The sequence below is a fragment of the Rutilus rutilus genome, assembly GCF_951802725.1.
Source record: "Rutilus rutilus genome assembly, chromosome: 16".
In the NCBI taxonomy this organism is placed as follows: Eukaryota; Metazoa; Chordata; class Actinopteri; order Cypriniformes; family Leuciscidae; genus Rutilus; species Rutilus rutilus.
This window is the reverse complement of record NC_140224.1, coordinates 20,374,436-20,388,690: the sequence shown is the minus strand read 5'-3', so window position 1 is coordinate 20,388,690 and position 14,255 is coordinate 20,374,436. Positions and strand designations below refer to the sequence as shown.

Here is a 14,255-nt window from a genome sequence, read left to right as displayed (position 1 = left end):
CTTCATTTGAACCTCTAACATAATTTAACAATAATATAGCCACTCTATCTATATAGCCTATAACATGTAGAACAAAATGTCAAAGCCTCATTAAGTAAAAGCAAAACTAATTTTACTCCTAAACCGAAAACCACATTTCTAAAACCCCACTGAAAATTCCCATGAAGGATGACCTACAAACTGACAACATGCCTGAATAGCTCTATTAGAAAGTCTTAAAAATGTGTTAGGCTATAATTCTGAAGCCATTGTTCATAAGCTGCTATCTATAAAAGGCATGCACTGGTTTGAGTAGGCCTAGTCAAGCACTCAAACTTACATATTTGTGGCAGGCCATTTATATTGTTAACTTGTTTTCTTTTTTTAAACAAATCCAATTTAACGTGAGGTATGCATATGTATAATTTATGTACAACAATTATGAAATCTCTTGAAGTAAAGTCAATCGCAGACCGTATTTTACACATATTCGCACCCAAAACTGCTATTTTAAAAACACAGGAAATTCCGGAGGAAACCCTCAGCTTGAAAATCCTAATTCTCTTCCAGGTTGTAGGACCACAAACTCAACAGCTGATGTACATTCCCCATGTATTATTATACATTTATTCTTGAATGTTTAGTCATCATTACATAAAAGCTTGAGCAATGTTCTGGATGTTCAGAAGTATTAAGCTGTGCAAAATATCAAATTGTGCTTTTATGTGACTTTCATGCAATACAAGATGATATCTGTGGGTCAGATGTCTCCTTTTGCCTTATCATGTGGAAAGATCAAGGTAACCATCATTGCACTTTCAGTTGCGCGTGAAGGAAACTGAAGTAACTCAAACTGACAGCTCCTCATGCAGTGTTATTGTGCCGCCATTGCAACATAGACTAAATGTCTCAGTAATGAGATCTCTCATCCATGGATTCAGTTTAGCTTTAATTCAAAGTTACAATGATTGCTTTTCAGAACAGAGACCCGTGCTCAGTGTATTCACTATTGAATTTGGACGCAGTGACTGTAGCAACCGTAATAGGAAAGTGTCATAGAAAATGAACTAAATGAGAGGATAATTGTGGAAAAGGACATGTCCAGCAAGAATTCATACACACATTCAGAAGATGCAGGGTAATGCTAATAGTGCTGTATAGGAAAGAAAAGTACATAGTTTGAGAATATTAGACCCGACCTCTCTTTGTTTGGCTAAAAAAAATTGTAACACATGTTTCTTGAATATAACATCTGGATGAATTTTTTTCTTCGGCAGTGGTGCATGTCTTTAATTCAGACAGGTACCACTCCTCCTTCTGGCACAGAAAACCACATTTGATGAGAGGAAACAAAAGTAAACATAGGACGATAGGATTGTCCCTAAAGAACCAGAAGATGCTGATCCCTATTTTGATTGGATCTGCATGTGGATGCATCCTCTTCCCCTTCCTGAAAATGAACAGCATTCCTCCTGCAGGATGGACAAAATTCCGGCTGGGATTTTCCAGTGCTTGCTTTGGACCCGAAATGCACAGTTTAGGCTTATTTTACATTTATTCATCAACATACAAATTTGTAAAATACAAACTCTTTCAATACTCCAAAATAAAAATGACTTATAATTGATATATTTAAAAATGTACCTCAAGGAACAATCTTATTTACAAAGTGCATACGCTACACTTCTAGATCCCATGCAATGGAGAGCTCTGTTCTGTTCTTAAGCTCTGCAGTTGCTCCTTGCCACTCAATCTTACGTTTTTGTCATGAGGTGTGGAGGGCTTTGATTCCACACACTGATATAACGACGTCAGCCCACGACTGAAAGCGGAACAAATCAGATATGCTGCTCCACATGAGGGCACATTTGCTACACAGAGGAAGAAGAGAAAAGGAACAGATATCTTTGAATCACCCTTGCAATGAATCAATCCCTGCATGGGGGAGCTATCAGAGATTTAGTGCTCTGTGTTGATGAAGGAATGCAGGTAGAAAGAGGAGAGAGCATGCATGTCATTATAGCTCTATCAGCATATGGAAGACATTATGTCCTGACCTGCAGATTTAACCCTGTCTGAACCCTGTGCTCTTTACTGCTTTATGGCTTGTGCACTGCGGCGTGTGTTTGTCGTTCACACTCTCTCATGCTGTTATATGTTCATAACTCAAAAATACTTGCCATTTAATCACTCGCTTGGTGTCATAATTAAGATTTGTCCAACGTATGATTTCCTTTCTTATGTGGCGGAAATGGCCTTCCATAAAAACCTAATCAAAAGAATCAGAATTGAATTGAGAAATTGTGAACTAGACCAAAATCTGAAAATCTGTATGGTACCCAGCCCTAGACATCGGAGGCTCTTTCAAAAGCCTTCATTTGACTTATATCATATTAACATGCAATGTGTACAATATCAAAAAAAAATATTGTCTACTTTTATAGTGTTTTTTTTCAGGTGTGGCTAAGCATCATGAACTTAAATGGAAATTAAAATGGAGGTACAGACGGATGAAAGATAGTCTCTTCTAAATGTGTCTATCCAACGAGCAAATGTGAAGATCGTATTCAGAACTAAATCATCTGGCACATGTGCTTCTGTTTAATTTGTGACATTTTGAAAGCTTATACAAAAGCCATTGAGTCTGTTCCTCTATATTGTCAGTTATCTGTCACAGTGTATTAGGGATTTGAGGTTAAATGTTGTTTATGTGGCTTCTGTGTCTGCATCCCCACTAACCAACACTGGCAAGCTCTACTGCTCCAGTTCTCCAGGCTAAACCAGAGAGAGAACGGAAATGATTACACGTCAGAGGAGTAAGTGCTTCCATAGCTCCCCACAAACGTTGTTTATTAGCCACAGATAAAGACAGCCGGGAGCCTAAACACTGCTAAACTCGTAGTAGCTCAGGGTAGTTATCCCTCTACTCTCTAGTTCATTATCTTGGGACCATAAACTGTTCAGGGAAGCTTTTGGAATGTGAGATACTACAAAGCAGTAAAGATGTACATCTGATGTTGAAATCATTATTTTGGAAGCTTAAGTTACCGTACAAACAAAGGTAACTGATGAAAGTTCTTCATTGAAGTTTAGCTGATTACTGATGAAATTAAATGAAAGCAGCTAAATCTTAACCATGATGAAAAAAAAAAAAAAAAACCTTAGATCACCAGGAATTTCCAGGATGGTGTGGTAAATTGGTGTAAGATGAGTAGAGGAAGTTTTTGTCTGGATTTAATGTTGGGACATTGACACTGTGAACCAGGATGTCAAGGTGAGGGGAGTCCCGGGGAGTCCCAGGAGTTTATCAAAGCTGATGACAGGCTTCTTTTAAACACTAGTGTATAATATTACAATGCATGGACAGGGCTGTATTAGCCATTGCAATTTCATATACATAACTGAATTGTCAATACTGAAGCCTATACAGCTACAAAAAGCATATTTTCTTGTGTCCTGCTAGTTAAACTTCTTGTTGTAAAGTCACAATTACCGCATCATTTTTTTTTATTCCATGGCAAAAACAAGCTTCTATGTTAAGTCCAATATTCACTGTTCACTCTCAGAAAAAAAGGTACAAAAGCTATCACTGTGGCGGTACCTTTTCAAAAATTACACCTTTGTACCTAAAGAGTGCATATAAGTCCCTCAAAGGTACATATTGGTACCAAACGTGTACATATTAGTACCTAAATGGTACATATTAGAACCCTTTTGAAGGGTACTGTCCCAGTGACAGCTTTTGTACCTTTTTTTCTGAGAGTGTTGTTCAGCTCTGATGGAAGGCTTTGAGAACTGACATCATCGATGTCATCATCTATTACAGTATGGAACGGAAAAAGCAAACCCTCCTCAGTAGGAATATGAGCTGGGCTCCACTCCATGCCATCTATCTCCACCAAAATACCCACAGGAACGAACGTTGGTGCCAACTCTCGCACCTGATCAGACTCAGAGACAAGTTCAGACTTGGGACGAATATGGCTTCTGGCGTTCACACGGGCTCTGGCTTAAAGGAGAACTCCGGTCAATTTTAACATTGAGCTCATTTTTTTGTACATTTGGAGTGCTGTCAGTACAGAGAACAACGACAAAAATCGGGGTTGCCTACACCGAGTTATCCTCTTTTTAAAATTTGCACCCTGTTGACTTCAATGGGGCAAGTTTTAAACCTGCTTTTAGCCTCTTAACATCCTTGATGTGTCATTACAAGTGCACAGGTCATGTGAGTGATTCCTTCGGAGTGAACGCGGGTGAATCTGACTGCAGTAGATGTGAAAGATATGAATAAAAATGATGTTTATTCAGCCAGCGCACATACCTGTATTTACATCCTGTTTTCGGTCTAAGTCCACAGTAGTCGATTGTCGAGTTCACGCGCGTGATCATGGGTACTAAACGAGGATAACTCGGTGTAGGCAACACTGATTTTTGTCGTTGTTCTCTGTACTGACAGCACTCCAAATGTACAAAAAAAATGAGCTCAATGTTAAAATTGACCGGAGTTCTCCTTTAATGGCGGGTCATGGGCTCAGGATCTGGGTCTGCTGAGCGATTTACACAAGTAAAGATGAACCACCTGACAATACGGTGGTATTGTTCAATCCTCATCAGACATTTCAGTAAAGCAGGAAGCAGATTAACATACTTTTTTCACCACACAAAAAGCGTGCCAATAGAGACCTTGATTTTGTTCGAACATCCAGAAAAAAAAAAACAGATCATCAATGTTTCATCCTTTTGATATTCAAAGCTTGCACCTGCCAGGGAATACTTTGCAATTTCTGCTTTTTGCTCTCGTGCCTTTCATCTTCATCATCAGATCAATCATAACAGCATGAGCCTTTGTGAGTAAGATCCCAGATTTTCTAGTTTTCCTCAGACATTACTATTCCTTTGGGTGGACTGTGTAATCCCGGATACACCATGTGGCATCTGGTTATGATTATTCCTTCAATGCTTTAATATAAAAAAGTGACTATATATTTATAGGGCTTTATCTACAAGCAGTGCAAAGTGCAAACATTTTACAGGTTTTCCACTTCAGCTGACATAATAATGTTGATCATGAACTTAATATAATTGATTTAAAAAGATAAATAATAAGCATTTTAAATGAAGTTGTCCAGTGTCCCATGCATAGGACTGGATAAGGAAAATAAACGCTGAAAAGGCTGAACTGTATTTTATGTTTAGTTTTTAGTAAAGGGAAAGACATGTTATTGAATGCTGTTGTGTTTGACATTTAAAAGAACTTGTTATGTTTCTTTTTTGTGGTTACCATTGGGTTGAAGAATAGTGCTCATGGTTAGATTGTGGGTGGTGACTTGAGCACTAACTGAACTACTGCTAGTGACAAGAAATATTACTTGTTCATGAAATTTGCATACTAAATAAGTAGTATATAATTGGTTCCAGGATCACTACTCATTTATTTTGGAACTTACTGAATATAATTTCAATAAAAGTTGTCATAACTCAAAAATATTGATGCACACTATTGTGTTATTTACTTCTTAATTTATTTTTGGTTGTTGTTGAGACAAATCTTATAGTGTAGTGGGAAAGTGGGCATATTTGAACAGCCGAATCAATGATATTCAGAACAAGTGCATGTTTGTTTGTGTTCTCTCAATAATGAAAGATCTTTAAAAAATCACACTGTGTAAATCTTGTTTTCACACACTCCAGTTCTTCCTCTCTGCAGCTTCTGCATGCCCGCTGCTCACCTACACGCCGTGACCACTTCAAAGATCCCAGTTCCCCCTGCTGAGGCCCAGAGCAGGAAGCACAGCTGGCAGCTCTTCACTGGAGAACTGGAAGGTTTTGCTTCTGCTCTCTTGTGTTCCCCTCTGACCTTCTAGTTTATGGGGGCCAGAAGGGAGTAGTACTAGTTTACAGTAGTCCTCCACCTGATGACATGTCCATATTCCCTCAGAGAACCTGACTCTGAGACCTGCTTGTTTCCAACAAGCTATAGCTTTGTATAACAGCTATCAAAAAGAAACCACGTATTGGTTCCTTTTAGTAACATGTAAGTCATTCTAGTACTCATTTGCAACTGAAAGCGAAGTAGGAGTTTCTCTTGTAAATCACTGACTGTTAACAGACAAGAACAGCCAGATACAAGAGCTCTTTCTGTTTCTTTTTGGGTGGAGAAAGAGAGAGAGAGAGACCGCTGCTGATGTTTTTATCTAAACAGCAGTGCAGACAGTAAATCCACTGCTTGTCTCTAAATATACATTGACATATAGTTCAGGGGAGATGTTCCAGATCCCTGGCGACTTACAGTATTTATTGCTGAGGTTGTTCATCAACATTTAAGACAGTATGGAGAATGTGGATAAAGCATGCACAAAATACGATCTAAACCAATTTGAAGCGATGCATCATACTTTAGCTAACAAATCATCATCTGCATATATAAGACTCTAAAACATAATAGAATAAATTTTCTAAGAATTACAGTAACTGCAATTCAGTGCTTGCAAGGACACTCTCTTTTCAACACTTGCCAGAGCTGAGGGCTTCATTTGGTCATTGGAAAGTCTATTGTGCTGCAAAAGTTTGCATTTAAATGTTCTCATTTAAAAGGTGTTTTTCACTTTTCATTTCAGCCTCTAACTTGCCAAAATTCTCCACTATACGTGCAGAAAATCCAAAAGTCCCCTCTCTTTTGTGTTGGCTAAGAGCAAATGGCCATTCATTAATCTTTTTGAATGCAAAGACCAAGTGCAACTGTGAGCAGGAAAACTCCACAGTCAATGTTTCAAAAAGAAAGTTTTATTTGTTAGTTAATGTATTAACTGACATGAACTAACCATGAGCAATACAAATTTTACTGTATTTGTTCATCTTTTTTAAAGGGATAGTTCACTTTGAAATTAAATTTTGGTATGTTTTAGCTTACCTCAAGGGCATCCAAGATGTAGGTGTCTTTGTTTCCGCAGTAGTTTCAATTTTGATATTTTTAGGTCAAACTGTTCTTGTCTGTCAGTCATATAATGCAGGTCTATGGTCACTGTCTCAAAGAGCATGCACAGAGTCCAAATTAAAACAATTCCCTGTCGTCCAAATTAAACAATTCCCCATCGTAAGTACACATTGATGGCCTAAGACACGAAACGAGCGTTTTGTGTGAGAAAACAAACAGTATTTATATCGTTTTTACCTCTTATACACAGCCACGTCCAAGTGATCTGATCTGGGGCCGTATTCACAAAGCATTTTATCTTACCACTAGGAGTACTCCTAAAAAGATTTTAGCTAGGAGTTTTCTCTTAAAAGTTATTCACAATGCCTTTCAGACCTACTCTTAGTAAAGAAAAATGACAACTCCTAAACTAAGAGTGAGTCTTTGTTGCTATGGATGACGTCATTACTCATGCACGAGCTTGACTGAAGTGACCACCTTGATTGGCTGATGATTGTAACGCGGGAATGATTCCAAACACCTCCCCTACGATGATGAGTGACAGGTGACAGGTCTGAGAATGCGTGCGCTCCACAAGTAGTGCGAAGGACGGAAGATGATGAATAACTGAATAAATAGCCTAAATGAATAAAGATTAAGGCAAAACAAATAGCCTAGTAGCCTAATGAAACATATGGATTGATGCAATATCTTTGCAACATTATTGAATTAATCTGTCACTATATGCCTCTGCCTACGTTTGCAAAGAGAAGAACATTTTAATTTGATTCACAATGAAACGTTACAATTAGTTTACATGCAATGAGTAGCCTAGTTTTGCTTGTTGTTGTTATGCCTATGCAAAATTGTTCCCTCTCCTGTAGCATACGCATTTCAAAACATCGCATCGTGAAATGCCACAAAAAATGGTTTGTGAATAGGTCTTAGTGAGTTAGGAGTCCTCTCGACTTCTTTTAAGCTGTCCCAGGCTTAGGTGCTACTTTTAGGGCTAAAACGCTTCGTGAATTACTCTTAGTCAAAAAAATTAGGAGTCCTAAAGTTACGAGTGACACGCCCATTATTTTTAGGAGTTGCTCCTAAATTCGCCAGTTAGTTAGGAGCTACTTTTAGCCTTAAAATTCTTTGTGAATACGGCCCCAGATGTGTACGCAGACTGGTGCATAGATATATACTCTAGATTTCGCCTTGTCTACGGCAGTTCATTGGAACGAATGTCTTTAAGGCGACATCTAGTGTATATATCTATGCACCAGTCTGCACGTCACACACCAGGATGCGCGCGCGCCCTCAGATCACTTGGACGTGGCTGTGTATAAGAGGTAAAAACTATATAAATACTGTTTGTTTTCTCACACAAACCGCTCGTTTCGTGTCTTAGGCCATCAATGTGTACTTACGATGGGGAATTGTTTTAATTTGGACTTTGTGCATGCTCTTTGAGACAGTGACCATAGACCTGCATTAAATGACTGACAGACAAGAACGGTTTGACCTAAAAATATCAAAATTGAAACTAGGCCTACTGCGGAAAAAAAAGACACCTACATCTTGGATGCCCTTGAGGTAAGCTAAAACATACCAACATTTAATTTCAAAGTGAACTATCCCTTTAATGTTAGTTAATAAAAAAAAAAAAAATTGTTCATTGTTTATTCATGTTAGTTAACAGTGCATTGCCTAATGTTAAAATATACAACTTTTGATTTTAATAATTTATTAGTTAATGTTGAAATTAACATTAACATTAATAAACGCTGTAGAAGTGGTTCATAATTAGTTCATGTTAACTAAAGTAGTTAACTAAGGTTAACTCATAAAACCTTACTGTGAAGTGTTACTGATTTGAGAAAGAAGTCTCATATGCTCACCAAGGCTGCATTTATTTGATCAGAAATACAAAAACAGTAATATTGTGAAACATTATTGCAATTCGAAGGAATAAATTAAATTGTTATTGTAATGGCAAAGCTGAATTTCCAGCAACCATTACTCCAGTCGTCAGTGTCACATGATCCTTCAGAAATCATTCTAATAGGTTGACAGTTGCGCTGCTTATTTTTGTGGAAACCATTTTTTTTTTCAGGATCCTTTAATAAATAAAAAGTTAAAGAACAGCATCAATTAAAAATATAAATCTATTACAAACATTATAAATGTCTTTACTGTCTTTTTGATCAAATGAATGCATCCTTGCTGAATAAAAGTTAGGTTCTTATAGCACATATTTCACATATCAGCAATGCTTCTCATTGTAGATAACACTACAGATGTCTTCATCCACAGAGCTTCACATCACAATGGCTGTCTGTGGCACTGTTTTAACACTTGAGACTTTTGTCCTGGGAAGGAGGATTAACTGTCATGGAATGATAAATGTTTAAAGGCCCTCATGGGGGCATTCACAGGATGAGGCGACATGACATGGCCTAAGAGGTGAGCAAATAGATAGTCATGATGAAAGATGTGCACGTGATTTATTGCCTCTGTTTGGCAAGATTTCAAAGTACCACTCACATATTTTGTTTCATGTGCAGAACAATCAAGATTAAATAAGTTATTGAGATTTCACGTTGCTTCCTTCTCTCCTTTCCCCTATACAGCCCTCATAAGGACTCATGGGCTTCCTAAATCCTCTAATCTATTGTAAACGGCAGTGAATATCTATCAGCGCTGCCATCCAGTCACAATATAACATGTCTGAGTGCTTGGCAGGCTGAGACTAGACAGTGTGGGTGGCATGTGTGATCTGAGAGTGCTCAAGCAAACTACACATCAATAGGATTAAAGCGGAGGGAAATAATTAATCTGTAATCCTGTTTGCCGTATTTTGTGTCTTTCGAAGAGATGAAAGCTAGTTCTGTCTTTGGCAAACCATTGGCTTCTTTATTCAGCTGTACTGGCACTTCTCCCAATATTATCTCACTTTACCAAAATGCTTCGCCGCTTTTGATAATCATTATTCAAGCAATTGTTTGAAAGCATAGCCTTTAATAAATGGGTGAGTACGTCATACAAATGTAATTTCCTCATATACATGTATAGCCTACCCATATATGCTAGTATGTGGTTTGCATACGATTTTTGGCCTATCTGGAACATACACTTGCTTTTGGTGCGCTGTTGCCATCTAGTGGAAAGCATGGCACATTGTTTTAAATTCAGTTTGTAGGAAGGGATTTTAATTTAAGAAGGTAAATGTGTTTAAAAAAAACCTTTTGAAATATGTTTTTGTCTCTTCAAGGCTGCATTCCAAAAATACAGTAAAACATTGTGAAACATTACTAGAATTTAAAATAACATAATATCATTTTTTCAGCCTTTTTTCAGCAATTATTCCTCTTTAGTGTCACATGATCCTTCAGAAATCTTTTTTTTTTTTTGCGTTTTTTTGAGAAAGAGAAAGTTCAAAAGCACAGCATTTATTTGAGATAGAAATCTTTCATAACTCTAAAATATCTTTAACAGCACTTTTGATCAATTTAATGCTCCATTGCTGGATAAAAGTATAGCAACTGGTAGTGTATGACATGACATATTAAACAGTTGAAACATAGTATACAAAATAGTAATAATATAAACATAAAAGCTTTTATAAACAAAATAAACGATACTTTGTATATATTAGTTTTATATTTTTCAAGACTTTCATTTGAGAATGTCTTTTAAGGACACAAGGTTTTTCCAGAGGACAATGTATACAGAGCAAAACATTTGCAGAGCTGTTTTTTGAATTTGAGTTCTCTGTCTGTCAAACTCATCATTCCCCACTGTTTTTTTCATAAACATCCCTTATCGTAAAATCTTTATTTCTGTTACTCTTCTTTTTTCTCCCTGTTTTAATCAAAATAGAGTATTTTCTGTATTAAAATATTCATAAATGCATTTTTTTTTTTTCGTTTTAAAGTGATCAGACCCTTTTTAATTGGTGTTTATTTAACACTCTAATATTTTATACCACATTAATGATAACGATATGTCACTTGAGGTTGTGAGAATGGAGAATTTCCACACCGAAACAGACACAAAATTAAACAAAACATAAAAACGTAAAGGGAGGGCTTTGACAGGAGAAAGTTTAGTTCAGCTGCAGTGTTGAAGCTCGGGGAATAAAGATACTGTAAACATACTGTACATAAAGGGTTGAAAGCAATGATCAGCACAGAGTAAATGATTAGCCAACATAAAATAACATCAAATAATAATAATTAGAAAAAAAATAGAATATGGATGGAAGCTTTCTACTCTAAATCAGCTTATAACACACACACACACACACACACACACACACACGTTGTGTTTTCATGTTTTACTGGGACTTTCCATAGACAAGCTGCATCATTAAAAAAAAAACATAACTTAGTATGATTTACAAGCTATTTTCCATTTCAACCAAGGGATTTCGGATATTGCCATCTTTGTGGGGCCATGTTTACCAGGCCTCACACAAACACACACACACACACACATAACCAAGAATGAACCTGAGCACAGTCATGCACTGCCTGTGGTATTGCACATTTATGAAAATGCAAAAAGATATGGATTCCATTACATACAGAGGTAGTCCTTCAGTTTAGCTGAGTCATGGGTAGTTCATGCTGCAGTCGTGTGTGCTGGCAGGAGTGAGATTGGTGATTACGCTGCTCTTCAACTTCCACCCACTTTCAGCCCGCAGCTTGAGCCACTGATAGGGACAGCCTTGAAGGTTTATCAGATTCAGTGCCATGGCCCCTCCCTATCACAGTAGTGCATGCTCATAGTCATTACAAATTAGAGTCAAAGTCATTTAATATCATAAATGTGTAAGCACTTCACAGTTTCATTTTATTTTCTTGTTGTTTTGAGTGACATTTGGCAGTATGGTAAAACCATAAACGCAGATGCTACATGTTTTTAATATTTCGAAAGCTGTTTACTGTTTATTTAATATGAGGAGTAGCCTAGGTCTATGTTTGAAATAAGAGATGATAATAGGAAGTTACATTTAAAAACAATTCTCACAGTAATTTAGTAGCGCTCTAACACTAATTATCCACTAGAGGCATTTGCATATTGCATGTAGGCTACATGTAAATCGTCTGCATAATTAATAGGTTTAAATGTTATCAATGTTATTTACAAACATCTAATATAGCATATTGCAATTATTGAGAATTTCGCTTCTAGACTGAATTACAGTGCAACAAGCTTATTTTATCCTTTTGTTTACACATTTCATTGTTGCTTGTGCATTGTATTGTGATATAATTAGGCTACTTAATGCAAAATATAGCCTATCACTGAAGTCACTCAAAACACAAGTAGGAATCCCGGCATGACAACATAAGCTCCTCTAATATGACGCACAGCACACTAACGTTGCGCAGTTTCACCTCTCACGTGATTAACTCTCGTTTGCCGGTGAGTTGAAGAGAGCGACAGACGGGAACTACATTTCTGCTAACTGTTCTCTTCCATTTCTTTTTGAATTTAGCATTTTATTAAGTCGAGATACGCAGAGTTTGTGGTTAATATGTGATCTAAACTGCATCGCAAAACGGTCAAATCGTTGCCTACCCAACGATTTCTTCGCGTTGTTCAGAAGCTAACTCATTTGGGTAGTAGTCAGGCTATATTTTAATTGTACCACGCCGTAATGCTCTCGAATACCGAAAAAGAGCTGATTGTACTGATATGGGACAAAATGATTCCAGTGGCGGAAGATATTGGATCTGAGGCTCTTTTAAGGTATGCTGTCTTATATCAAACAAATATAACGCTTAGAGACCATGCAGACAAATATTTCTATAGACAAAGCATAAGTTTTCTAAGCTCAGTAGATGTTTTTCTCCTTAAACTCCTCACCGTTGACTTTTACATTGTCCAATATGCTGGGATGCTGCTTTTCTTTAAACTATGTAAAACTTTGGGAATAAACCAGTTAAAGTCTTACTTACGCTCTTTGGTGGATCCTTAGTTCGCCGTTCAATATTCTTAATATCAAAAGTCTTTTTTGATGGTCTTGTTATGTTTGGCATATTTGCCCATGAGTGATGACGCAAGCAACGAGAGGGAGGAGATAGGGGTCCTGTGTCTTGTTGTCTTGTTGACCTTGTTTTCTCCCTTGGTTTATAGGATGTTCACAACGTTCCCCAAAACAAAGACATACTTCTCTCATCTAGATATCAGCCCCAATTCAGATCATTTACGCTGCCACGGGAAGAAAATCGTCCAGGCTTTAGCCGACGGCGCGAGGAACATAAGCACACTTGCTACTACGTTGGCACCACTAAGCAGGTTCCACGCCTATCTACTGCGAATACATCCTACAAACTTCAAGGTGTTAATGAAACATGTCCACTTAACTGATCTAGTACACATACACAGGCTTTATCCAAATAAGTGATGTTATGTGATGTGGTATTTTTTCATTTAACTCACTAACGTAAAATTTGTACTTCCAGCTTCTCAATCATTGCATCATCGTGACGTTAGCCTGCCACATGGGTGACAACTTCACACCAGTTGCACACGCGGCGATAGACAAGTTTCTTTCGGCATTCTCAGCTGTTTTAGCCGAGAAGTTCCGATGAAGAGCCTCCGAAGAAGGATCGAATGGTTTTGCAAACGTTTTTCTTTAATAAATTAATAATAAATGTTTTGCAAAGTACGTGTGTCTTATGCGTGAAATGCAATGGAATATTCAATAAAAACAACAATAATAATACTAATCTTGTGACATGCACCTCCCTCATTGTACTCGTTTGTGTCCGTATTGTTTATGGTTTATACTAATTTAATACAGTGCATGACAGGGATTCAGTATTTTGGCTTCCTAATAAAGTGTCATTGAATTTGCGAAATTCTTCTTGTGTCATGTTGTGAAATTGATTATTAAATACTAATGCAAAAGGAAATAAATCAATGAGTGTTGCACTTGATCAAGGCTGTCGGTATCAATATCTAAGGGACATGATGCTTCACGTGGGTGTGGCGCTGTCCAGACGTCAGTGCTGAAACCTTGGCTGAACTTCAAAGGGAAATGTGGCGCTATCCTTTGTTCTGAAAGCATTTAAACAGTAGGCTTTTCTTTACCTGTGGGTCAGTTACTTTCTATATACCCACAAAAGAAGTGCAAACCTTTAACAAAGCTATAAAATGTACCTTAATAGTGTATTATCACTAAGATGGGGTAAGATGACCAACTTCATTTTTTATTTCTTGGCCATAAAATAGGCCAGCATTTAAATTAATTTAAAATGTAGATATTTGGATTGCATATAAAATTTCCATTAATTTGGATCACACCGTTTTAAACTTAGTGTGATTCATATTTGTCACTCAAAATGGAAGAAACAAGATT

At 37.2% G+C, this 14,255-nt stretch overlaps 1 protein-coding gene and 1 long non-coding RNA gene across 2 annotated transcripts; one reads left to right on the top strand and one right to left on the bottom strand.

Annotated features, from left to right (window-relative positions):
- Window positions 1–10,964: 10,964 nt before the first annotated feature.
- Window positions 10,965–13,032, bottom strand: LOC311305645. The gene is made up of 2 exons (XR_014630043.1): window positions 12,850–13,032; window positions 10,965–11,648 (listed from the first exon to the last, which is right to left on the bottom strand). It is a non-coding gene; the product is annotated as an uncharacterized lncRNA (long non-coding RNA).
- Window positions 12,263–13,619, top strand: hbae4 (hemoglobin alpha embryonic-4). Its single transcript, XM_084433455.1, has 3 exons — window positions 12,263–12,640; window positions 13,028–13,232; window positions 13,357–13,619. The coding sequence occupies exons 1-3, from the start codon at window positions 12,549–12,551 to the stop codon at window positions 13,483–13,485; spliced, it is 426 nt and encodes a 141-aa protein (XP_084289581.1). The 5' UTR covers window positions 12,263–12,548; the 3' UTR covers window positions 13,486–13,619.
- Window positions 13,620–14,255: the final 636 nt, after the last annotated feature.